The sequence below is a fragment of the Podarcis filfolensis genome, assembly GCF_964270895.1.
Source record: "Podarcis filfolensis genome assembly, chromosome: 13".
NCBI lineage: Eukaryota > Metazoa > Chordata > Lepidosauria > Squamata > Lacertidae > Podarcis > Podarcis filfolensis.
Window position 1 is genome coordinate 14,310,619 of NC_139615.1, and position 26,046 is coordinate 14,336,664.

Genomic DNA, 26,046 nt, shown 5'->3' on the forward strand with positions numbered 1-26,046 from the left:
CGCGAAAGCGTCACGCGCATTTCTAAGTTTGCCATTCCGTTATAACTTTAGATTTCGCTCCCGCAGATTCGTCGGTGCCACCTTTTTTTTGGTCGTCTGGGCGCCTTGCAAACTCTCATCAGCGGAGTACCTAACCTGTACTAAGCACCCACCATATAAGCGTAATTCGTTTTATTTGGTTGGTCCAGCAGCGAATGTGCGAGGAAAGAATCGAGGGCTAGATCTTCGCCCTCCCCATCTTTTAAGTCTAGTTGTCATTTCGAATTGAACGATTCGCCACCATCCTACGTTCGCAGAAAACACACACACACACACACACACACACACACACAAAAAAAACAAACAAACAAGGGTTTTAAAAAACAAAAACCAACCAACCTAATGTTCTGCGGGAGCACTGGAGAACGAAGTGAAATGCGTGACCCTGTGAACGGTGGATTGCCTTTCCCTCCCCTCTCACAGCCCAGTGTCGAAAGCGCAGATCAGAAAAAACAACAACACAACGACGACGAAGCCGGAGAGCCGGCAAAACCGTCTCCATAGAGAGGAGGGAGGGGGGCGGTGGTGGTGAGGAGAGGAGCAGCGGTTCTCGCGAGAGCCTCGCCCGAGAGTCTCGCCCGAGCGCTCTGGCCCCGCCCCCTGGTCCCTGTCGGCAGCGGCAGAGGGTTGTCACCCTTTTCCCCTTCCCTCTTTTCTTTCCCCCCCTTGTCCTCCCTTCACAGGTCGCGAGGCGAGAATAGCGGCGGAGCAGCACGAGACGCCGAGAGAGAGCGCGAGGGAGAAGAAGAGAGAGCTCGCTCGCTCGCGCGGGGGGAGAGGGAGGCAGCGCGCGAACGAGCGCGAGAGGCCGGACGAAGGGAGGAGGAGGAGGGGGGGCCGCCGTCGCCGCGCGTGCGCCCCCTGAGAGAAGGGAGGAGGAGGAGGAGGAGCGGGTAGGAGCAGGTGACGCGAGCGAGCGGGAGGCGGAGAGGGGAGCGCGCGAGCCCCTCCGCTGGTGAGGGGGGGACGGGGGGGGGGAGGAGAACGCGCGCGAGTGACGGGTGCGTTGTGGGGGGGCGCGGGGGAGGAGAAGGCCTCGCGCTGCAGGGGGAGGGCGCAGGAGGGCGCCTTGGGTGGGCGGGGCCGGGGCACCTGAAGGGAGGGGAGGACCCCCCCCAAAAGGGCAGATGGGGTTGTAACTGAAGAGAGGGGTTTGGGGAGGGGGCAGTCTGTGTGGGGAGGCACCAGGCACTATGGGTGTTGTATTTTGGGGGGGGGAGGTGGGAGAGGCCTTTTTGAGAAGGGGGTCGTGGGAGGAAGGCCTCTCCTCCTCCTCTCCCTCCTCCAGCTGACCAGGCTGGGCGCCCAGGGGGCATTGGCAGGGGGTGGGGGTAAGGGGTGGGGGTGTCTGACTGAGGGTGCTGAAGTTTTCTCCCCCGCCCCCGCTGGAGGCATGCATTTAGGAAGCGAAACGAGCCTCCCCAAAACAACGGGAGGAGGCGTGGTGTGGAAAGAAGGGCCCGTTGGGTGGCATCCGATGCTACAGAATAGAAAATTCCTATAGGGAAAGGGGCATTTTGAGGGGCAGGAGAGCATTTGACGAGGGGTGGTTTTTTTGGGGGGGTGAGAGAGAATCAGATTGTTTTGAGGGGTCCCATTAGCAGCAGGGCAGAGTGAAACGGTCCATGGAGGGTGAGGTTGAAAGGGAAGAATGATCTGACAGGGTTTGAAGAGGGGAAGGGGGAGAAGGGAGATCTCCACCGATTGGCTGGATGGTAGAAATGGGCGATGTTGCAGAGATGTCTGTGAGGAATAGATTTTCCATATCTGCATGACTCTGTGAAAGATGAAGATGGGCAGAGAGAATGGGAGAACTGATGGATGTATTTAGGGGCTGGAGAGAGAGAGAGAGAGAGAGAGAGAGAGAGAGAGCGCTCCCATAGACAAATGGGAACAATTAACTCAGGATGGCTTGGAGAGAAGTTGAAAAAGGTCGTGATAAATTGTAAAGCTTAGAGGTAAGGCCTTTAGAGGATAGAGGAGGAATACTCAAAATGGGGGGACAACAGGTAAACCTTGCAATGTTTTAACTGCGAAGTAAATTAGAGGTGAAGACTGTGAGGCACAGAGAACATCTCAGAATGACAAAAACTTAGATGGGGAAAATAATTCTTAGGGCAAGCCTTTTTATCAGGAAATCTGTTGATGGGGAGGAGCCGAATATGCGGAGGAAGATGATTATTGATAAAGTTGAAGAATAGGGGGGAAAACTTTGTGGGTAGACCCCAGCAGAACAGGAGGGCTATGGATTTCGTAATCCCACTTTGAGAATTTAATTTACAGTATGCAATCTTCCTATAGCTGGAGGCATCTGAATTCAGATTGCTTCATCTTGCTTTATTTTAGTTTTAGGGTAATGCATTGTTGCATAATTTTGGTTAATTTTTAATTTGTGAGCATAAGTAACTTTTCCTCTTAAGTAAGGAGGAATACATGTCACCAGGGGATAGAATTGGGAGTCCTGATTCCCAGCATTCCCTATTCTAACATGCCATCTGTCTTCCAAGGAAGTCTTTTTATTCTACTGCCTGAGAATGTTTCATTATGCAAATTCGTATCCATCATTTGCTTTTTTTTACATTCACTTTTTGTACTTTCTCCCTAGTTTCCCAAGTGTTTTGTTTCACATTATGGACTGAACCAACTCCAACCAGGCTTTATTGCGAAGGAAGAAAAAACACACAGCTGTAATAGCTTGACCACAGACGAGATAATCCACAACAGGTACAATTTTATTCCTGCCTTTTGCTTTCATGCATTCCCTTTGTGCTGCACTTATTTGGAGATCTATATTTCTGTTCTTATGCAATGAGCACGTTGCAAGGTTAAAATTGCTGGGCTTCTCAAATTTGCATTATACTTAGAGAGGGCATGTGGTTCTGGTAATTATATTCTTCATATTCGATAGGAGGTTGAATATGAATAAGGGCAGGATAATGTATTAAATTAACATTTTTCAAATATGTAAAAGGGGCAAAAATAACTTTGAGGTCAGACCAAGAGATTTATCAAGGTGATGCTTTTCAGGCATTAACCTCAGTTATTTCAGTTATGGCACATTCAGGGAGTATATTATTAAAGGAGGCATATGTGTGAAAATAATTTGCACAGGGTAATTATTATAATTTTGCTCCTATTTTAGCAAAGCTGTTTGCCACCAGTGTGGCAACTCTAAACTACTCTAAAACTAGGACCGTGTATGCTCTGTGCTTAAAAAAAAATTCTGCTCCAAGAAAAGCTAAACTCTGGTCCCCCTATAAATTATTTGTCAGATAATTGTAATCAGTGGCCATTATACCGCTACAAATTTGCTCCAGTTGCACAAGTTACATAATTTCTCTTAGTTTGCACAATTTATTCTACTATTCATATTTTAGGCATGGGAGGAGCAAGGCTAAAAATGTCTCATTTTAGTAATTCAAAATCTTATTCAGACAACTCACCAAGATTGGAGCAGGGACTGCCTGCATGCTATCAAGCATTTCTTCATAATTGTGTATTTTTGCTATTGCTTTAGAAGAATTTATAAACTACTTAATCAAAGAATTCCTAAGCAGTGTAATGAAATAATTTAAAACTGTTATCTGTATCAAGTTTAAAATTTAAAAACAAAATTTAAAAGGAAAATGTAAAAACAGGTATATGTAACTTGTTAACATATCCAAGTAAAATTGCTGAAACACAAATATTTTTAGCAGGTATCTAAAACAGCTCAACAAGGATGCTTTATAATCACAGGAACAGAAGCTTGCTTTTTTAAAAAAATCTGCACTATATACCACAGCTTTTGTTCCATGCGATCTTGCAGAACTGTAGCAGGTTCACAGTCCCTGCAATAAAGCTCTGCAAATCTCAAATCCAGGAAGCCCAATTCTGAGTATGTATGTAATTCATCCCTCTTCAAAAGTGGCCAATTTAATAAAAGTTTTATAAACAACAACAACAATTTATTATTTATACCCTGCCCATCTGGCTGGGTTTCCCCAGCCACTCTGGGTGGCTTCTGACCAAATATTAAAAACAGTACAGCATCAAACATTAAAAATTTCCCTAAACAGGGCCGCCTTCAGTTGTCTTTTAAAAATAAAGTAGTTGCATTCCACAGGGCAGGTGCCACTACCGAGAAGGCCCTCTGCCTGGTTCCCTGTAATCTCACAGCGAGGGAACCAGCAGAAGGCCCTTGGCGCTCGACCTCAGTGTCTGGGCTGGACGATGTGGGTGGAGATGCTCCTTCAGGTATACAGGACTGAGGCCGTTTAGGGTTTTAAAGGTCAGCACCAACACTTTGAATTGTGCTCGGAAGCATTGTACGGAAGCGTAAAATGGACAGCCAAATACCTCTGTGCAAGTCCCTGAGCTTGTGCAATACAGTAATAGCCCTGGCGATAGTAAATGGATTATGGAGAAGAGGTACAGTTGTTCAGGCGGTTTAATATTAAACCCTCTTCTAGTTCTGGGATATACAGGCGCATCTGCTGGTGGTGACTATTCTGGGTTCAAAGGTGTCTACTTCAGAAATGGCCAGGAGTGGGCTCCTTTGTTATTGTTAACTCTTTCTCATATTAGTAATCATATTATCTAATGCACTGGTTCCATTTCTACTGCTCTAGGGTAAATGAGTCAGAATGGATCAGGAAGGTGGGGGTGACTTCCAGAAAACCCCTAACTTCCAGTGGAGAAACTACAAGCTCATCGTTGACCCAGTGCTCAAGCGGGCCCCGCACAAGGTCTACCGCTATGATGGAGTACATTTCAGCACTAATGTAAGTGGACAGAACTGGATTCTTATTTGGATGGAGTTGGGGAGGATTTGTTTGAGCTGTGCTGAGAAAGTGAGGGTGGTTCTACCTTTCCTGCTGTGTAATATCCATTGGTTGTTCCAAGTACCCACTTTATTCATTTGTGTTCTCCAGGTTTTAAGCTCTCTGCTTCTCCTGCTCTGTCAGTGTACTGTGTGTGGAGTGGGTGCATTATTAATTTTTTGGTGTTCTGTTGATTCTGGGTGGACAGCAGAATCCAAGGCACTGTTGCTCAGATTGTGTGATGGGTCAGTTCTGTGCCACACAGTCCCTAGATTACTTGTTTTGTGCACCTTCTCCTCCTCCTGGTTGTCACAGGGTCCCTAACCCCAGCTTCCGTACAAATTTCTGTGTCCTTGTGCATTGAGGCTCTAGATACTGGATATTTGAATGCAGCAATCTGAATGCTTTGCAGATCTCTGAGCAGGGCTGATGCCTAAAATTTTGATGTTGGCTTCTGAAGAACTGAAGCTGCCTTTTAGGAGTTCTAAATAAGTTCATTTCCATTTTTGGCATTTGTTGTTTTTTAACATGGAACATAAAGAGTGCTGTCAGGAAACATGGCAGGTGGGTTTTGTGTGGTGATGGCTACTGAGAGAACAATGGTGTGAGAGGTGAACAGGAAAAGGAAATATGCCTGTGGCTCATCGGGCACCTACTGAGGGATTTTTAAAGGTGTAGCAGCCTCCCCAAAGGGTGGGAATGAGGAGGGGTGCTTTGACTGTAGAGGAGGCCAGGTATACCTGGGTTTATGAACTCCTTAGGCTCTTGTTTCATCTCACAGCAAGTCAGTCACCACTTTTTCAGTGCCACTGGAATAATTGGGACTTGAGCAATTAAGACCCATTGAAACAAATAGGAACTTAAGTGGCTTAACTTTCCCTGGGTTGCACCTATATATAGATTTTCTGGCTTTAAAATGATTATAAAAGTGCAAATAAAAATGTTTAGGTTGGTTTATGGCTATTTTATGAATGAGTTTCCTTATTAGCAGAAGCAATAGAAAATGAAAAAGGCATTTGATTTAGATCTCTGTCAGACATTGCTGGCATAGTGTTAAAGAAGAGAAAGCTTTTGGTGGTCTCCAGGTCAAATTCTTTGTATCCTATAGTGTGTTATTGCAAATTATGAATTTCAGTACAGACAACAGACACCTGCCCCAGTTCAAGCAAGACACAATTGGGCTTATGTCTGTTGGCTAACATTTGATTTGCCTTCTGCTATTTGGTTCCATTTTAATTTCCTCCTAGAAATGAGGATGGACCTTGTAGCATTGGAGCAGTTTGAAGAGCATAGTCTTTGTCTCTTGGGTTGCCTGCCATACTTGAAAAATTTCTTTCTTAATCGTTAACCCACCTCTGAGGCTACCTTTGGTTGTTTGGTCCATTATTTGTTGGTTATAGAATAATTTCTGCTGCTTAACTTTCATTGTTTTCCTGTGCACTGTAAAAGCAAGATCCATTGAAATCAATGGAACTTATTCCCACATAGCTTGTGTAGACTGTACTGTGTTATGCCCACTTTACAGACAGAGATTGAGACTGAAACAACCTGTTTCAAATATGATTTCCTCCCAAAACCACTATAGTACTTGGAATTTGGAATATAAGGACTAAAATCTCTTTTTAGCCCCTTTGCTAATCTGCTATCTGTTTTGGAAAGTTGTTTGTTTAACTACGCATTGGGGTGCCTCTTAAGCTATTGCAACCAAATTTTGCGTAGTTGTTTCTGACATCAAGGAATAGGTTTTTATCTATGTTTGAATGCCATTGGGACGCTGTGGGTAAAAGCCTCAGTGCCTAGGACTTGCTGATCGAAAGGTCGGCGGTTCGAATCCCCGCGGCGGGGTGCACTCCCGTCGCTCGGTCCCAGCGCCTGCCAACCTAGCAGTTCGAAAGCACCCCCGGGTGCAAGTAGATAAATAGGGACCGCTTACTAGCGGGAAGGTAAATGGCGTTCCGTGTGCTGCGCTGGCTCGCCAGATGCAGCTTGTCATGCTGGCCACGTGACCCGGAAGTGTCTTCGGACAGCGCTGGCTCCCGGCCTCTAGAGTGAGATGAGCACACAACCCTAGAGTCTGTCAAGACTGGCCCGTACGGGCAGGGGTACCTTTACCTTTACCTTTACCTTGAATGCCATTGGATGCCATTTTGAATCAAGATGGCAACTGAACCTTTCAGAGCTGTCATATTCTTCCTTGGTCAGACCATACCTGGAGTCCTGGGTCCAGTTCTGGGCACCACAATTTAAGAAGGATATTGACAAACTGGAACATGTGCAGAAGAGGGCAACCAAGATGATTAAGGGTATGGAGGAACAGTTAAGGGAGTGGGGATTGTTTAGCCTAGAAAGGAGACTGAGATCATCTTAAAATATCTAAAGCAGAGCTTTCCAAACTGTGTGTTAGTGTGTCATGCAATTCTCCCTGCGCTCCTGCTGGGACGTGAAAGGGGTTAGTTTAACCTCTGGTTTGCTAGTAAACTGAATTACCTTGTCGCAAAATGATGCATGTCTAAAAAGTGTGTCACCAGTGTGAAAAGTTGGGAAAGCTCTGGTTTAAAGGGCTGTCACATGGAGGATGGAGCAAGCTTGTTTTCTCCTACTCCGGAGGCTAGGACTTGAACCATTGGATTCAAGACAGCAGATTCCGAATAAACATCAGCAGGAACTTTCTAACAGTAAGAGCTGTTCAACAGTGGAACAGACTCCCACAAGAGGTGGTGAACGATCTCCTTCCTTGGAGGTTTTTAAGCAGAGGTTGCCCTCTGCAGAGGTTGGATAGTCATCTATCATGTACAATCTAGTTAAGATATTCCTGCATTGCAGGGGTTGGACTAGATGACCCTCTGGACCCTTTCAAGTCTAGGATTCTGTAACTTTGGCTACTGATTTCACAACTACACTGATTTTTTTAATTTTACAAAATTCTCAAGCAACACCTGGCATGAGGCTTCCAGCTTTAAATGTTTGGTGCTAAAATAGTAAGCCTGCGGTCATAAATACACTTGCAGTGATTCCCATCTAGCTCTGTGGAACTCAAGCTTTGACAACTGGGCTGTAGGATGTGTGCCTATGGTTGTTTACATGTACCTCAAGCTCTAATAAAATATTGTTATGCTAGTCCTTTCGTTAATATAGGAGACAAATGTGAAAACACAGATGCCTGATTCATGCAGCCCCCTCTCCTCCTTAACCTTTCTTAGGCTCCTGATGTCAGTGACAGCTCTGGCATCATGTCTCACCAATGTAATGAGCACAAAATCCAAAAGATTCTACATGCTGAGAGGGTTGCCAAAAAATTAGTGTAGCTCCTTCTTGAAATATTCTGATCATTTGCAGCCAAAGGAGGAGCTGTGTCTTCCTCTGTTTACAGTCCCTTTTCTTCCTGCATAGCATGGCAACGTTTGATGTGCTTAGTTTCACTTTTCTTCTAGCCTGAGAGTCTGCTTCCCTTGTAGCTGTTGCTTTGTTTGAAAATTCCCCTAAGCAACAGAAGAAGCAGCTGTGACAAAGACACAGTTCAAAGCTATAGAGAGCCTGGGGGCAGGTGGACAGGGGAGAGAAAAGGTGCTGTGTTTGAATCTATGATGAATTGATGATTTGGGTCATGTTTGTTCAAATAAGCATCAATGACACTGGGAGTCAGCCTTAAAATTCCATAGAAGAATAACAGTTTGTAGCACTCAGACCCGTAATTGCCCAGAATCCCCTCCCCCTTTTCTCTAATAAGGTTTATTGGAAATATGCTTTAATGTAACTTGGTGAAATTTACTTCCAAATAAGTCACTTTGGGTTGGGGTGGAAGTGAAGCTGAGTACGATGGCCATATGCACACCTGGGCTTACCTCTATTTCTACTACTAATAGTGCATATAGTACTGTTAATTTGCAGAATTCCCCCCCCCCCCCGGTGTTTGTCTTTATCAGGAGGATGAAGTGAGGGAAGAGGAACTTGTTCAAGTCTGTAAAATGAATCCATACAGAGGTGGGACTTCGGTTCACCCCAAAATTCTAAATCTGCTCTACACAGTTTTTTATAGCATTCCTCAAGAGCAGCCACTAGTGTATCTCACTCACTTGGGCCCAGATATAGACATGTTTATTGCTTATATTCTGGGAGCAGCTTAGAAGGAAATTTGACTGCTCACACCAGAGCCACAAGTCCACATGTAGATCCTTAACTGAGAAGAATTATCATCTTTTTTTCCCATTGCAAATGGCAAATCACCATGAAACGCTATGGAGCAGTCCTTAATAACTGGAAACATACACAAAGTCCTAATGTACATTATTGCCTTTTAAAATACTTTTTCCTAAATCTTCCCATGCTTTGCTTGTTTTGTATTAATGTCTTCTTTTCACCTGGATTCAGCCTTTTAATGAACATTACAGCTAAAGTATTCATTTTTGTTTCGTATCATATCTGGGGCTCTTACTTTTTTCTGGTTAATCCAGATTAATTGCTGCTTGAATGCTTGGAGAACTTTACTGGGGTATGATTCTCCAGTGTTCAAGCAGTGCTGCAGAGAATCATAGTGTGTGATCTGCATCCTGTCCCAGTTGTCTTGCTGCCTTTCCCCTGAGAACCCAGAAACCTTCAACATAGGCCAAGGCTGGAGAACATGTGGCCCTCCAGATGTTGTCAGACACCAGCTGCTGACCACCTGAGCCAGCATAGTCAGTGACGCTGGGTGGAGTTCCATTCCAGCAGCACCTGAAGGGCCACAAGTTCCCCATCCCTCATCCGAGTCTCCAATTGTGTTTCATTTTTGTCAAGTATTGGGGCAGAACCAGTGTTCGAAACTCCCATTGTTCTAGGTGCATTTTGTGACAGGGAATTTCATTAGCGCGAGCAGTTTCTGAGCTTAGAACTGCACCTAAGATTTTAGATTAAAACTGGAAGGAAAGGAGGACCTTTTTCTGCCTCCGCACTTCCATCTACTCTCTAAAGACTGGAGAAGAGATTCTCTTAATAGTATTAAGGGGTGGGCAGGGGAAGGACTACACCATGTGAAAATTGGAAGAAAAAAAAAGATTTTAGCTGCAGTTCATTCATTTTCAGCTTTGTATTCTTGTTATAAAAAAGCGCGCCTAGACATTCTATTGTCACGCCCATAACCTAGGTTTAAGGTGTCATTTAGCTCCTAGCTTTCATATCTCAGTTTCTAACACTGGGCAGAACCAAGAAGCAGTTTTTTTATTCCAAGGAGTTCTGTTTCCTGTAAAGGCTTTTTGCATTGTTAATGCCTAACAAAATCTCTTCTCAAGGATTCGGGCCACGCTCCTGTGGGTGATGTGCGGGATCCCAGACGCAGGATATGGTCCAAGAACAGAGACATTTCCCTCCCTGTCCCAAAGTTTAAGGTAAGCTACACCCCACCTGATCATGTATCCTTCTCCAAGTCTTCCAAATCCTCAGCACACCATTGCTGCCACATCTTTCCTTACCTGGAAGCCTGGTAAATGTTCAGGAGTGGCCAAGTGTATATAGCTTTATGTCAGGCTGTAAATTAATTGACTGAATTCTACCTTTAATAGTTAACCTGGGATTTGCTTACATTTCTGGTCATCTTGAGGAAAAGACAGCTTGTGGGAAATCTGATAACTGTGTGTGTGAAGTACAAATATATGTCCTGATCTGCCTTGACCTTGGGGCTAAAAGACAGCAATTGTGTCTTGGAGAGAATAGTTATTGAATTCAATCTTAAGAGGAGAAATGTGATGGAAGGGAGGTTTGGGAGTGCAGGAAAAGAGGAATGGCAAAGAAAACTGCATCTCTTTTTATTCTTGTACTCATTGCTGAGTTCTTTGAATATGTTGTTGTGAAATGTCAGTGGATGATGAATGTGCACCTCCACAGGGAAAAGCTGGGTTCAAAAAACAGTTGAAAATTCTTCAAAGGGGAAAAAGCTCCAGAATTTGCCTTCGTAACAAACTGGGCAGATTAAGAATATGTAAAGTTCATTGACTATAACAAATTGTCTGGATTCATGCAGATATGGCGATTTTGTCTTGGGAAATTGCTAGGGTGGTAGTGGCGGGCAGGGAAATGGTGTGTGTTTAAGGTTATCTTGTCTTGGGTGCAGTTTGACAAGCATAAAATAGGAGGTTCAGGAATCTTGAATGCACTGATGAAGGGTCCACCCAGCAGTTCTGCAATCTCTGAACCTCTATTGGCAGCCCATTTTAAAGCTTTTGCTGACTATCCAGAGCATCGGATGATTTTTCTTAATTATTGGGGTGGGGGGTATGCTCTTTGGCAATTGATTTAGCCCCCTCGCCCCATCTTCCCTTTTGTTTCTTTTGCAGCTGGATGAGTTCTATGTGGGTCAGATCCCTCTGAAGGAGGTGACCTTTGCCCGGCTCAATGACAACATCAAGGAGCCCTTCCTGGCGGACATGTGCAAAAAGTATGGAGACATTGAGGAGATTGAGATCCTCTACAATCCGAAGAACCGCAAGCACCTGGGCCTGGCCAAGGTGCTCTTCACCAGCACAAGGGGAGCCAAGGAAACAGTCAAGAACCTGCACAACACTTCGGTCATGGGCAACATCATTCATGCTCAGCTCGACATCAAAGGTGCTTGTCCTCCTCCGGCCATACTCTCGGTTCAGTCTTGCCACCTCTGATTCAGAGTAGTTCCCCTTTCCAATAAACGGCTTTTCTCTCCACAGGTCAGCAGCGAATGAAGTATTATGAACTGATTGTGAATGGCTCCTATACACCCCAGACTGTCCCCACTGGAGGCAAAACACTCAATGAGAAGTTCCCAGCGGACTCGGTGAGTCTGTTAAAGTCTCACATTTGAATTGTCCAGGTTTAGGGCCACTTTTCCACAGGAAGCCTCATTGAAGGATTTTCTTCTCTGTCCAGGATATGATCCTCATTCCTGATAAAAAAAAAATAGCCATCCTTTGACTTTCTTCCCGTCCCATCACTACTCCTCTGTCTTCCCTCTCTGCTCTGCCTGTCCACAAGGTTTCTGCCACCTGTTGGTTGTCAATACCCATAGGAAAACAATGCTCAAGTCCTGCTCCTTTGCTAAATGATTGGTATTTTCCTTCGGAGGGGGCTGCATGCAAGTCAGCTTGGAATTAGCTACATGACTGGTCCCCACATTTCAGTCTACGTGGGACTGCATGGTGAATAATCTGCTCTCAATCCTTCCCTTTTGCAGTCAGAGTCCCGAAGGCGCCACTCAACAGACTCCTCGTACGCTAGTAACACAATGCCTTCAACGCCTGGCAATGGCACACCTTCCTCTCAGGACACTCCTTATTCCAGTGGTAGGCAGGATACACCTTCTTCGTATGGCCAGTACACGCCACAGTCGTCCCAGGGGACACCATACACTCCCCGGGGAGGGACGCCATATTCTCAAGATTCTGCTTACTCCAGCAGGTGGGTGATTTATATGTGTATCTGCCCTAAGCCCTGGGGGAGTGATCTCAGTGGCATTGCATCCTTGAGCCAGCCTGTCAGGGCTAGCTAAGTGGGAAAGAGCAAAGACTGGTAACTCATGGTACTGTCTCTTCTTAATTTTCCTCCTCAAGGCAAGGGACTCCAGGCTACTCAAGCTACCAGCCAGAGTCAACATCGTACAAATCCCGCCGACATGAGAACAGCTTTCCAGACTCGTACTCGCGTCGGCATTATTCTTCTTCGTCCTCTTCCTCCTCCTCCTCGTCCTCTTCCTCCTCCTCCTCCCACTTCCGTAGCAATGACCATCACTACCCTCCCTACAATCAGCAGTTTGACGGTGGCAGTGGCGGTGGCAGTGCTGCCACAATCAGCAGCAGCAGCCGGTACCAACGCCTCTCATCCACCTCAGAAGGGCGCCCGTCTTCTTCCACCCCCTCCTCTTCCTCCTCCTCCTCTCATCGCTCCCACCAAAGAGAGGACTCTGGTTTCCATTCCCGGCACAGGGAGCGCTCCCAGAGGGATGAGGCGACTCCTTCCTCCACCGTCAGCACCCCCACGGTCACCACCCCCTCCTCCTCTTCGTCGTCTGTGGCCACCCCAGCCCCAGATAGTGCTCAATTCCAGAACAGCCACAACTTCACTCAGCAGAGTGCAGAGCCCTTTCCAGCACCCAGCGTTCTCTACCCACCGTACACAGCCACTCCGGAGCCTTTCTCCCTTCCCGTGGAACCCCTTGCCGTGGACCAGGACTACCGGCTGCTCCCCACAGCCGAGACTTTTGCTGCCAACTCCTTGCCTCCTACCGAATTTCTTGCTCAGGAAACAAAAGAGAACACCAGCCCAGCAGTAGCAACCATTGCAGGGGCCGATGACCGGTCCCATTCCCCTGCTGTGCAGACCTCGCCAGCCCGGTCTGGCTCCCCTGCGCCTGAAACTACCAACGAGAGCGTCCCTTTCACTCAGCACAGCAGCTTGGACTCCCGCATCGAGATGCTGCTCAAGGAGCAAAGGTCCAAGTTCTCTTTCCTCAATTTGGACACGGAAGAGGAAGACGAGGAGAAGGGAGGGCCCAAAGGAGTGGAGCCGCATGGGCCCTGCACTCCACCGCCTCCCCTTCCTGTCAGTTTTGAAGATGTGGTGCCAGCGCTGGACATGGGATCAGGAGCAGAATCTCCCAAAGCCAATGGACAAGATAGAGTAAGTTCTGAGGATTTTGAATGTGGCAACTTTTTGGGTGGGGGGGTGAGTGAAGGACCGAGCCAGCTCATTGACCATAGAGTATTGAGTGACTTGAGAGGGGTGGGATGCAGTGGTATATTCTGAAAGAAGGTATAGGTGGCAGGCTGGAACCTTGAACACAAATACAGTACTCTACGCGGCACTGCATGTGTTTGGATGTGTGTCACATAAATTCAGTCATGTTTGCTGCACTTGCAGATCTTGGGTTTTGAACCATTAGAAATGTTTGTTGGGACAGTTAACAGGGCATTGATGATGAACTGTAGGGAGGTGCTGATTGCAGAAATCCTTGCAGGTATCATCTCATCTCCTGAATATCAGCCTTCTTAACAGATGCTGCATCCAGCTTTCTAAGATTTTATGCACAGTCACGAGGGCTAGGAACTTACCTAGGTATCTTCGGTGTCTTATGAATTGGGAGAATGAGAGATAACTTGAGGCTAGAGTTTTTATGTTTGACTTTGGCGGCATCATGAAATTTGAATTTGTTTCAAGATTATTATTATTATTATGTAGTGTGAATAATTTAATGATATTGTTAGGGTTAGACAGGTGAAAAGACTGGCCTGCAGGAATGGGGGATAGTGTTTTGGGAGGTGGTTTGCAGCAATTGCTTTCAGGGAAATGAGTGATGCATACTGCAGAAGCCAGACAATTGGCTCACTGTGCTATCTCCCTCCCTCCCCTTCTCCTCCCAAATAAGGCATCTCAACAATCTTCAGGTGAAGACATGGAAATCTCTGAGGATGAAGCAGAGGTCGAACCCCCAACCCCTGTGGCAGGGGTGTCTGAACCCCATTTTCCTGTGATGCCGTCAGCCCTGGGCCACATGCAACTGGGCGTGTCCTCCTTTACCCCCCACCACCGACCAGAGCCGCCCCCCGCCTACCCGATACAGCCTCTCATGTCTGTCTCCCTCCCGCACCTGGCAGGCAAGACCCACTCACTCTCCAACTACGGCCAGGTTGGCCCACGGCATGCTCACCGCCTCTCGGACTTCAGAGGGCGCGCGGGGGTGGTGGGCGGAGGCCGGGGTGCCCCCCACATCTACGACTTTGTCAACTCCATGGAGCTGATGAACCGACTGGGCAACCAGTGGGGCGGGATGCCCATGTCCTTCCAGATGCAGACGCAGATGCTGAGCCGCCTGCAGCAGCTGCGTCAGAGCAAAGGCCAGTTTGAGGACCCTTTCCCCTACCACCGGGAGGCGGCTTCTTTCTGCGGCCGCCCCCTCTACGGCCACAGCTACCTACTGGACCAGGCGAACCGCCACTTCCAGAGAGACCAGCTGTTCATGCAGCAGCCGTCAGCAGTGGGGGCCTCAGAGCAGCAGCAGCCGCAGCAGCATTCCTCAGAGCAGCCCCCTCTGCCACCCCCACAGCGCCTCCTTGATTTCCGGGCCTCCCCATGGGGATACCAGGAGGAAGTGGCTCCACCCCCACCTCTTCCCAAGGACCCCCATGCCTCTGTAGTGGACAGCGTCCTGGAGACACTCATGCAGGAGATGAAGAGCATCATGCAGCGTGACCTCAACCGCAAGATGGTGGAGAACGTGGCTTTCAACACCTTTGACAAGTGGTGGGAGCGCAAGGAGGAGAAGGCCAAGGTGATTGTGCGGGGGAGGCGGGGGAGGGTGCCAAGAGCCCCAGTCTTGGAAGGGGTGTAGGTTTGAGACACGGTTCCTAACTCTTAGGGATAGCGTGTTGAGGGGGTCGTGGGGATTTGGGAGAGCTGTGGGGCCTTCTTTGCTGCGAGTGATATGAAAGGCTTAAGTTTAAGCAAAGATCACCAGTGTCGAAGCAATGATTCTTCAACATCAACTTTGTTGGACTGGTTAGGTTGTACGAATGCCTGATTATCATCTTCCAAAGCAAGTACAGTGGTACCTCGGGTTAAGAACTTAATTCGTTCCGGAGGTCCATTCTTAACCTGAAACTGTTCTTAACCTGAAGCACCACTTTAGCTAATGGGGCCTCCTGCTGCCGCACTGCCAGAGCATGATTTCTGTTCTTATCCTGAAGCAAAGTTCTTAACCTGAGGTAATATTTCTGGGTTAGTGGAGTCTGTAACCTGAAGCGTATGTAACCCGAGGTACCACTGTACAAGCCTCGCTTCTGCAACCTCAGGATGGCAGCGATGCTTGCAGGATGGCGTGTGGGGAAGTAGAAGCTTATCAGAGGCATGAAGTGTGTTGGAGGCAGCAGGGTGGATTAGTAAAGAGATTTGGATGAGGATGTAGGAACAGGACAAATGGGTATGAAGAGACACAGGGAATGTGGAGCAGATAAACCTAATGAGATATCTGCATTTAGGAAATGAATCTGTCTGCATAAATGGTTAGAAAGGGTGCTGTTTAATCAACTTTGACAGACGCTGCAAAAATCATTCTTGTCAAAAGTCTCTGTGTTCTGCTCTTTTTGAGCATGTGACTTACCAAGGGTTTGCTGCTCTGCCTACTCCTCATCCCAGATCCCGAACCCTCTTCCTCAGCCTCTTATCACTGCTGCTAATGCCCAGCTCTCATTATCTGCAGCCTTTCCAGAGTACTGTCAAGCAGCCAGTCAAGGAAGAGGAGAAAGACAAGACAAAGCTGAAAGACCCTGCCCTGCTGTCCCTGGTTGACTGGGCCAAGAGTGGTGGCACTGGTGGCCTGGAAGGGTTTGGCTTTGGGACTGGCTTTCGAGGAGTTCTGGGACTCCCATCCTTCAAGGTGAGGGCCATGGATCCTCTTGGGTTGGCTGTGGCAGCAATCCAGCTTCAGGATCTGAAAACCTTGTTTTGTTCAGGAGGCTATAAGTGGGATGGGGGTCATAAGAGACAAAATCTGGTTTGAGCACTTGCTTGAGTGATGGCTCTCTAAGCCCTTCTCATCTCAGGGATCCTCTTGTTCCAGGTGAAAAGGAAAGAGCCATCCGAAATCTCGGAGGACAGCGAAGTGAAGCAGCCACACCCATCTACTCTTGCGGAAGAGGATGAGGAAGGTCAGTTCCTTCAGCCCTGGATAGTTATGGGTGATGGTTGAACTTTTTTTTCATAATTAAGGGAGTGTTTTCTATCCTTAAATTAACTCAATCTTACCCTCTCTCTCCCCTGTTCCACCTTGCAGATAAGGATTCCTCACAGGTACCCAAAAGCTCCAAGAGGGATGATGAACGGATCAAAGGGCCGGGAAAAAGGCGGAAACTTTTCTGTCTGGATAGTGAGGGAGAGGAAGCATCTGAGGATTCATCCTCTGAGAAGGTGAGAAGAAGGTCCCCTTATTTATTTGTTTAGGTTTAATTTATACACCGCTTGATTGTAAATGGAACCTCAAAGCAGGTTGCATTTTGGCTGTTCCTACCTCTATGAGAAACCTCTGGTACAGCCTTCTCAACCGTGGGTCTCCAGGTGTTGTCAAACTACAACTCCCATGATCCCTGGCCAGTGATCCTGCTAGCTAGGGATGATGGGAGTTGTAGTCCAGCAATGTTTGGGGATCCAAGGTTGAGAAAGGCTACTCTAACCAGTTTCAGTTTCCCCCAGTGATTGGCCAGGACGCAGCATAAAGCAGTTGAATAGGTCTTTGTGGTAGAATTCTTAAATAGTTTGGATCCTAGAGCTCCCCTTTCCCCCACCGTGCCTGACCTGGTGCCTTGTTGGACCCGGACCAGGACTGCACACCTGCTTTCCTGCAGTCTTAAATGGCCATCCCCTGCAAAGCCCTTCGGTGTGCCATCTCTCCTCCGTGGCTGTCAATGAGCACAGAGCCTGATGAGCATTTTACTACTCACTTAGCTATGCTGTTATGTCCTTGGCACGGTTGGACAGCTTGACTGCCATTTGCTGCTGGGTTTCCAGGCCCTCCCTTTTCTTCTGCGTCTTCTCCCCCATTCGACCTCTGCTCCCTTTTCTTCAAGCAGCTGAGGCAGCCCTGAAAGCGAAATCACTTTCCAGTTGCGCTTGTAGCCTCAAGTCATTCCGCAGGACTTGAGTTCCTTTTTGAAGTCCTGCCCTCTTCAAGCCACTCTGACTCAGGAGTTCGAGCTGACATTTTGCCATGCGTACCCTTTCCTGCTGCTAATGGGCTTGTTAAAAGATTTCACCCCCTGAGAAACATTTTATGCTGCTGTCTTCACAGGAGGAGGAGGAGGAGGAGCGGAGGGAGGAAGGTGAAGGTTCTAGGGAGCGTGGCACGAAGAAGGAGGAATCTGAAGGTATTGCCAGTTACCAGAAATGATGAATTGCCGTCACTAACATTGTCCTTAATAACAGGCTGTTGACTTAGGTGGAGATGAAAGATAGTAGGGTCTTTTCTAATCTGTGTGCTTCTTTTGGTATGAATCATACCCCTTCTGCGTGTGGTTTCCCTATCAATGCAAGTGGCATCTCCCTTTACTCTGTTCTTGAAGCACTCAGGACACTTCTCTGCTGAAAAGCCAGCTGGTCATCAGCACTTGGCAGAGCTTCTGGGTTTTTTATATACTCAGTACTTAAGTTCCTCCTTCTGCAAAGCTAAATGCTGCAACCTGTGGAAAATATGCAAATCTGGCCATATTTTTATTTGCACCATTGAATTAAAAAAAAAGTTTTACATAATTCTGCTTTTGCTAGTCTTAGGGAGGGGCAAGGAATTTTGTGGATCATTGAAAACCCCACTCTTTGCATGAAATGTTGTTCAACTGTCTCTCCAGCCTTTGACATTTCAGTAGGCATCCACCATGACCATGTGCTTTCAAGTGTATCTTTGCAGCCATGGGGTGGTATTAAACCAAGTCCTACTAAGAGTAGACCTGTTGAACTAAATGGACCTGTTGCTCATATCTAGTAACTTCAATGGGACCACCTGTGAGGACTAGAAATTGTGTTTTTCAAAAAATAAATAAGTGGAAGCTGAAATATTTTCAGAAACTATACTTTGGACAAAGACCACACTCTGCTCTCTGCCTGTGCTATGCGTGGGAGTGTGAAATGCTCACAGCCATGTTGCTGGTCTTACCTGTCCCCTTTTATCCCTTGTGCAGATGAAGGTGAGAGCGACGGCTCCTCCAAGTATTCTCTCTATGACGAGTCCGATGAGGACAGCGACAGCACTTCTGATTCAGAGAGCAGCTCTTCGTCTTCCTCTTCCTTGTCCTCCTCTTCATCTGATGAGGAGGAAGCTGAGAGCATGGAGGAAATGGACGAATCTACTATGGACAGCTGCCCCACCGAGTCACTGAGAGACCTGGAAGAGAGAATGCGTCAAACCACAGGCGCTGAGCTTGACAAGAAGAAAACAGAAGCAGGCCTGCTCCAAGGTGAGGTGCTCTACCCTAAGTCCTCCCCAGCTCTGCCTGGGAGATGGGGAAAGTGTTGAGAGCAGCTGGACAAATTGCAGAGCGTTGGGAGGCCAAGATGTGGATTGCCATGTTTGCACTCATTATCTTACCAAAGGGCTGGTGAGCCACATATACGTTGTCCCAACGTTGTCCCACTTCCATGGCTTTCAGTTCCTCCTGTATCTTGATGCCACCCAGCTCTACTTCTCCACCCCAGAACTTCTGTCTCCATCCAGTCAAGCATCTCCTGTGAGAGATGTCTGCTTGGATGTTTCATTATCGTTTCAAGCTCAGTATGTCAAAGACTGGCTCTCCTTTTCCCCCCCCCAATCCATTCTCTCATTATCTATTGACAACGTCACAATCCACTCTGTTGATCAGAAGCAAGCCTTGGTTTTCCCTTTGGTCCTCCTTAATCAATTGCCAAATCATGTCATTTTCCCCTTTACAATATTACAGAAATTTGGCCCTTCCTCTCTCTCTCCTCAGCCAAAACTCTAGTCCACCTCCTGCTTATCTCACAACACAACTGCTATAATTTTCTCTTTGGTTTTCCATCGACTAACTGGTTTTCTCGCATCTATCTCTCTTGCCAACATTATTCACCTCTCCCACTGCTTCCACCCTATTTAAATTACACCACTGCTTGCATGTTGGCTTTCTTTCCTGCACACTCTCCTTGTTCTCACCTTAAAAATTGGTGACTCCACACTCACCAGTGCACAATTTATCTCCCTCATGCAGGCCATGTGGCAGAAGAGAAGCCTGCTCCTCTGAAGGATGGCATCCTGGCCCCGCATCTAGAGGAGAAGGATGTTGGGACGGCGCCAGAAGAGCGACCCAGGCCAGAAGAGCGACCTTCCTCACCTATCCCACTACTGCCACCACCCAAGAAGCGCCGGAAAACAGTCTCCTTCTCAGCTCCTGGTGAGGATGACGAGATCAAGGCAGCATTTGAGAAGCCCCTGGAACCGGCTCCTTCAACGCTTTTGCCTCCGCCACCTCCTCTTCCACCACCACCTCCGCCGCCTGTCCCCACAGAGGTAGCACAGGCCCCCTTAGTGCCTGTAGAACCCATGTTACCATCCCAAGTGCCCTTAACCTTGGAAGCCCCAGCTCCAGTTGCCTCTCCCCTGCCTCCTGTAGCGCCCCCTGCCAAGGCAGCAGCCCCTGCCAGCCGCAAGAGGGAGCCCCCCAAAGCCAACCAAAGAACAATCAGCAACCTGCCGGCTGACCACGCTTCCCTGGTGAAGTGTTGGACGGATGAGCTGCTTCCAGGCGGCCGGTCCCGGAGCCGCTCTCGCTCTCGGAGCTCAGAGCTCCCACGGGTGCCCCAGCCCCTTGGAGAGGACAGGCTGCACCTGCGCGAGCGGATGGGCGCTTCCTCGCTGCTGGAGCTGGCGAATCAACCCAACCTGGCCGTACTGGCGGATGTGGCGCTGAAGAAGGCCGGTGCAGGCAGTGAAGACTCTGAGGAGACGGAGACCTCCGACGAGGCTGAGGAGCCCAAGGCCGTGCCGCCGGTCCCCGCGCTGCCCCCAGAAGTCAGCAGCATTCTGATGGAGCATAACTACGCCATGGCTGTCCGCACAGCACCTGCCTCCCGCAAAGCCGACGAGGCGGTGTTGACTGGCGCCGCTGACCTGCCGCGCGTGGATTTGTACAGCGAGCACATTGGCGAGGTCCTGGAGGCGCCTGAGGAGGTTGTGGCTGATGCCAGCGAGGTCAAAGCTGAGCCTGACGTGGGTGACCTGGTTTCGCTGCCCCCACCTCCGCCAGCCGAGAAGCCCAAGGCAGCTGTCCCACAGCAGCAGCAGCAACAACAACAACAACCACCTCAGGCCAAGAAGCAGCCCCAGTGGCTCAAGGAAGAGGCCCTAAAGGACCTGGGGAACTTGCACTTTGGGCCTGAGGACCTGTTCCTTTCAGAGAGTGAGGAGGAGGAGGAAGAGGAGGAGGAGAGTGCTGACAGCAGCGACGAAGGGGAGATCCGCAGGCGCTCCCTGCGCTCCCACTCGCACAAGCACGCCCCTGCTCAGCCGCCTCCGCTGCCCCTGGCCTTTGAGACACGCAGTGAGTTTGAGCAGATGACAATCTTGTATGACATCTGGAACTCAGGGCTAGACCTGGAGGACATGAAGTACCTGCGGCTGACGTACGAGCGCCTGCTGCACGAGGACAACAGCACGGACTGGCTGAACGATACCCACTGGGTCCACCACACCAATATCCTTCCTGGAGCAAATGGCAGGCGATTCTGGAGGGTTGGGGGCCGGGTATCTTAGCTGTGAATGCATCTTGGGGTTATACCATTTTGACTAGCAGGGCTTCCTCCACTGATATCTGGGAATTGTAGTTTGGTGAGGCCTGCTGCTACCGAGAATTCTGCCCTCCCCTATAGTGCTGAAATTCCCTGGGAAGAGGAAATGACTGCTCAACCAGTTTATAGTGTTGAGTATACCTTGGGGCTTTCCATCATCACTGTTGGGTTTTTGCTTGTAGAATATGAAGAGTTCATAAAATATTAAGGATTGTTGCCCCTTGTTTAACAAGGCCAGCAGAGGCATTGGGGGCAGCAGGGTTAGGTTGCAGCTGCTGAAATTCCTAGCATTTAGCAGTTGTCTTGCGAACATTTCCCAGTTCTGCAATAGTTGGCAGGTTGTGCCATCATCACCATTATTGTGTTCCATGCTAAAGATTCAGAAAGGTGAGTGGTGAAAGTGGTGAAAGTGAAGTTCAGTTTTTCTGGGGGTTTTTTAAAAGCAAAACCTGTAATCTTTAGAAATGCAAAGCCACAAAAGAGGGAACGGCATGAGAGTCTGTTTTACACTATGGTTACTTTTGTGGGTTTGGGGGCAGTTGTTATAACAAGATAAGAAATTGGGAAGCTTTAGTTGGTTGCATCCAAATAAGTCATTGTGCGAGGGGAAGGATTTCCACTTGTGCAGTGGAATTTCCCTTCCCTCTCCTCCCCTTCCACCCCCCAAATATGCTCTGGGGGTTCCTTGTACCCCCATGAGCAGATGGAGAGGGAGAGAAGGTCCATTGCATGAATGGAAGTCATTACACTCACCCAGTAATTTCCTGAATTCAACTCCATGCCTCTTCCTTGCCCGCCCCCCCGTCATTTCTTCCAGGAGGCATGAGGTTTAATTCTGCTAATGGAAGAGATGCGTGTATGGCAACCTTTTCACCAAGGCTTCTGAAGAGGGGAAGTTGCTTGCTTGGCCCAAACACAAGATGCAGAAAGAGGCCTGTGTCCCATTTCCTTGCTCCATGCTTTTCTTTTTCTCCTTAACTCTCCCCGCCTCCACTCACAAACATTGCGAACCCCAAGCGGAAGCGGAAGTCGTCAGACCTGCGGGAGCACCAGACAGGCTGTGCCCGCAGCGAGGGCTATTACCATATCAGCAAGAAAGAGAAGGACAAGTACCTCGACGTCTGCCCGGCCACCGTGCAGCAGCTTGATGCTGCTGACGTGCAGGTTAGACCCCTCTTTATGCTCCCTGTGCGGCTTTTTCTTTATTTCCCCCCCTAAAAACTAGGTGCGCCCTATAGTCCGGTGCGTCCTATGGTGCGAAAAATACGGTACCCTGTAAATAACACGCATGATGCTCTCATCTTCATGCCAAATTTTGTGCAGTACTTTAAGAGGCTTTTTATTGTGGCAAAAAATGCCTCCTTTAGTTCCGCATAAGCATCAGTCCTCAATAAGCATGTACCTTATATATTGGCAGTTTTGCGTGCAGGTCCAAACTGACTTGGGAGCAACCAAAAGTTTGCAGGCAGGTCAGCCTAATGACCCCCGCCCCCCGGCCAGTCCTCTTCTCTCACTGGGTCTGAGAGAACTGGGAGTGGAATAGGAAGAGATTTGTTGCCTGTGCAGTTTGAAGGGTCCCACAGTAATCAAGAGAAGCAGGGGCTGACTAAGAATCTAAAGGAGGTGCTTGTGCATGTATAAGAACATGGGGTGCTGCTCAATAGAGTCAGACCATTGATCTGTCTAGCTCCCATGAGCACTTTTGAATACTGACAACATAAAATGCGAAAAGGCGGGGGAGTCTTCTCATTTTGCAAGTATCTTGTTTGATAGTAGTGGGAAGTTACAGTGCCATTCTTACTGCTTCCTAAGCATGCTGACCACCCTCACTGAAACTGGGTGAATGTGCAGCTGGGATAGTGAGCCGCTTTTAAAGGGTGTCCCTTTCCATATGTGTGACTCTGCAGTGATCCTCGGTGGTGTGTTCCCCTTCCGCTGTGAGCAGAAGGATTTTGCTTTCATTCATTTTCAACCAGTTCTCCCCTCCTCCTTCAGGGCACCAACCGCATCCTGTCCGAACGGCGATCTGAGCAAAGGCGCCTGCTCAGCGCCATTGGCTCCTCCGCCATCTTGGATAGCGACCTTCTGAAACTAAACCAGCTGAAGGTACCCAATATGTCTTGTTAAGCAAGTTGAAAGAGTGGAGCAAGCAGGAGATGCGCCCTTGGCTGGGGGGATTAGGAGTGTGATCCTAGTATATCCTTTGGAAGGCAGAGGGCAATGGACTTGGCCTGGCATGCATTTCAGATGCTGAGGCTTCCCAGAATTGGGCATGGAGGGCTTCTCAGTACGGGGTGGCTTTCCTCACAGAGCCAATCTTGATCCCCGTGATGCATTAAAGCACATTGCACTTTAGGAAGCAAGGAAGCTTTTGGACAAAGATTTTGTCTGCAGTTCACCGAAAGCAATTGAAAAGTATCTGTAAGCTCAGATTTAATTGTTTGAGGGACTCCAGATAATGCAGTTGGCACAAGATCTTATCTGCTGTAGCTGAGTCTTTGCAGAATTTGGCTCTCTGCTATTGGAAATCGCATTGTGGGGGGCTATGAGTGTGTTAGGAGTGTGAGGGGAAATGACGGGTTAATTGGAGTATAGAAACCATATATTTTGAGCCATGGCAACCTATCCACTTATACAGTGGTACCTCAGGTTACATATGCTTCAGGTTAAGAACTTTGCTTCAGGATGAGAACAGAAATCGTGCTCCGGCGGCATGGCAGCAGCAGCAGGAGGCCCCATTAGCTAAATTGGTGCTTCAGGTTAAGAACAGTTTCAGGTTAAGAACGGACCTCCGGAACGAATTAAGTACTTAACCCGAGGTACTACTGTAGTGTGGTTTTAAGTGACTCTTTGTCGGTGGTGAAGCATGTGTGCATTGAGCAGCAATCATCAGGCAACGTTTTTCTAGAAAGCTGAGGACTAAATAATCTTGGAGGTTTTTTTTTAACAAAGAAATGTCTGGAATCCAGATTGTATGCTGTGAGTTTTGCACAAACATGTACACTCAGCCTAGCCCTTGGCTCCCATCTGTCCCAGACAGCACATAAGTATCCCGCTGCTTCTCCCATACCCATCATTCCTCTCCTCACCGTCCTCCTCTTCCCTTTAGTTCCGCAAGAAGAAGCTACGCTTTGGTCGGAGTCGAATTCATGAATGGGGCCTCTTTGCCATGGAGCCAATCGCTGCTGATGAGATGGTCATTGAGTATGTGGGTCAAAATATCCGGCAGGTGAGCAGTAGTGGAGGAGACGAGGTCTAGGAAGGAATTCTTGTTTCTGCTGCCTTGATGTCTTGTGCGAGCACCAGCCTTGGTCCACAGGCTTGGTCATATTGTTTTATCTTGTGTTTAAAACAGTTGTTTTGGAAAGCTAAATATCATAATGTGGCTGGATCACTCCCATCCCTCACAGAAGCATTCTGGCTTTGTATGGCTGGTATTTAAAGGTGGTGGTGCCATAGTGGTGGCTGAAGATATCTCTCTACATGTTATTTTGTACCTCTGATTTTGTTGCATTAGGAGAGCTTTGTCCAGGATTTCACCACTACTTTGGTTTTTGAAAGATGACCCCTTCCCTAAACCTGTTCTTGTCCCTGAATTTCCTTGTATTATCTGTTATTGTTTTTTTAAAAAAACAATAACAAATGCTTGTGGGAAGGGGACTGTGACCAGTGGGCTAGTGCAATGGTGAAGTAGGGTGGGAAAGTACCAAAAGAGATAAGCTTGGGCTCTGTGAGGTTCTTTACTGAACTACATTTCCGCATCAGAGGCCATGAAATGTATGCATGCATATGCAACCAATTGACACCAGAGGGTGCTCTGGAGACTGTACAGAGCAGGGCTGCCTTTTCATTACTGCCTTGGAGGACCTGTTTGCTTCCTGAGTGACAGTTCAGATTGTTCCAACCTTTTTTGCAGCGACACCCAAGGAATTTCCTTCCCAAATGATAGCCATGTTTCTGAGAAGCACTGCACCGACAGCTGTCAATTTGCACTTTGGCACTGGGAAAGTTCCTTAACTGTTTTCAGAGGGCTGCAGCAAAAAGGAGTCTTGATGGCACCGTCAAGACTAACTTTATTATGGCACAAGCTTTCATGGACAAGTGCTCACCTCATGTACCTGATGAAGTGGGCACTAGCCTGCAAAAGTGCATTACACCATTTTTTATTAAGCTTAGTTTAAGGTGTCTCAAGACTCTGCAGTTCTTTTTCTGTTACCCAGCACCAGATGCTGGCACATGCCACCTCCTAGATCAGAGGTGGGGGAACCTTTTTGGCCCAGCAGGCAAGCTTGGTCATCTCTCTCCAAGGGCCAACTTTGACAGGCATTTTGACAGGCAGGACAACCTCACCATCACCTGCTATCATGATGGCAGGTGATTGACAGACCTGCCAGTGTTTCTTGTGCAACATTTCCCCAGTGCCCATCAGCCATCTGCTTCTTGGGTGCTTAGGAACCTCAACGCTTCAGCTCTCCTTTGTGCAGGGATCAGCTGCGTTATTTAAGTTCCCATCATGTGATATCAGGTATAGGGCAGGTGGCCATGGTTTGGGGAAAATCAAACCTTCACAGGCCAAATCTACCCCAAGGGCCAGGGATTCCCCATCCTTGTCCTAGATGGGCAATCCCATCCCTTCCATTGACAGAGCAGCCTTGCTTCTTGTTCCATGGTCCGCTCTTGAGTGTCCAGACTCACTCCTTCTCCTTCTCAGGTGGTGGCTGACATGCGCGAGAAGCGGTATGCGCAGGAGGGCATTGGGAGCAGCTACCTTTTCCGTGTGGACCACGACACAATAATCGACGCCACCAAATGTGGCAACCTAGCCCGCTTCATCAACCACTGCTGCACGGTGAGCTATGCGGACATTGTAAAGGAAGTTCTCATTAAATGCATTTATTCATGCAATGTTTTTAATGAACCTACCACTTTA

At 48.1% G+C, this 26,046-nt stretch overlaps 1 protein-coding gene across 6 annotated transcripts in view; it reads left to right on the forward strand.

Annotated features, from left to right (window-relative positions):
• The first annotated feature begins 610 nt into the window (after positions 1-610).
• The window catches only part of SETD1A (SET domain containing 1A, histone lysine methyltransferase), a 30,673-nt gene continuing 5,237 nt past the window's right edge, over positions 611-26,046 (forward strand). Inside the window, exons 1-19 of one of the 6 annotated variants that reach the window (XM_083584130.1) lie at positions 611-942; positions 2,645-2,763; positions 4,650-4,802; positions 10,106-10,201; positions 11,147-11,417; positions 11,513-11,619; positions 12,016-12,239; positions 12,392-13,457; positions 14,203-15,105; positions 16,033-16,209; positions 16,393-16,480; positions 16,606-16,739; positions 17,617-17,692; positions 18,500-18,775; positions 19,541-21,022; positions 22,111-22,280; positions 23,112-23,222; positions 24,226-24,345; positions 25,828-25,965. In XM_083584130.1, coding sequence (XP_083440256.1) covers positions 4,665-4,802; positions 10,106-10,201; positions 11,147-11,417; positions 11,513-11,619; positions 12,016-12,239; positions 12,392-13,457; positions 14,203-15,105; positions 16,033-16,209; positions 16,393-16,480; positions 16,606-16,739; positions 17,617-17,692; positions 18,500-18,775; positions 19,541-21,022; positions 22,111-22,280; positions 23,112-23,222; positions 24,226-24,345; positions 25,828-25,965 — 5,577 coding nt within the window. In that variant the 5' untranslated portion in view covers positions 611-942; positions 2,645-2,763; positions 4,650-4,664. Of the gene's footprint in view, positions 943-972; positions 995-1,590; positions 1,998-2,644; positions 2,764-4,649; positions 4,803-10,105; positions 10,202-11,146; positions 11,418-11,512; positions 11,620-12,015; positions 12,240-12,391; positions 13,458-14,202; positions 15,106-16,032; positions 16,210-16,392; positions 16,481-16,605; positions 16,740-17,616; positions 17,693-18,499; positions 18,776-19,540; positions 21,023-22,110; positions 22,281-23,111; positions 23,223-24,225; positions 24,346-25,827; positions 25,966-26,046 lie in introns of those variants that run through there. The other 5 variants (XM_083584128.1, XM_083584132.1, XM_083584133.1 and 2 more) reach the window with 5 other exon arrangements.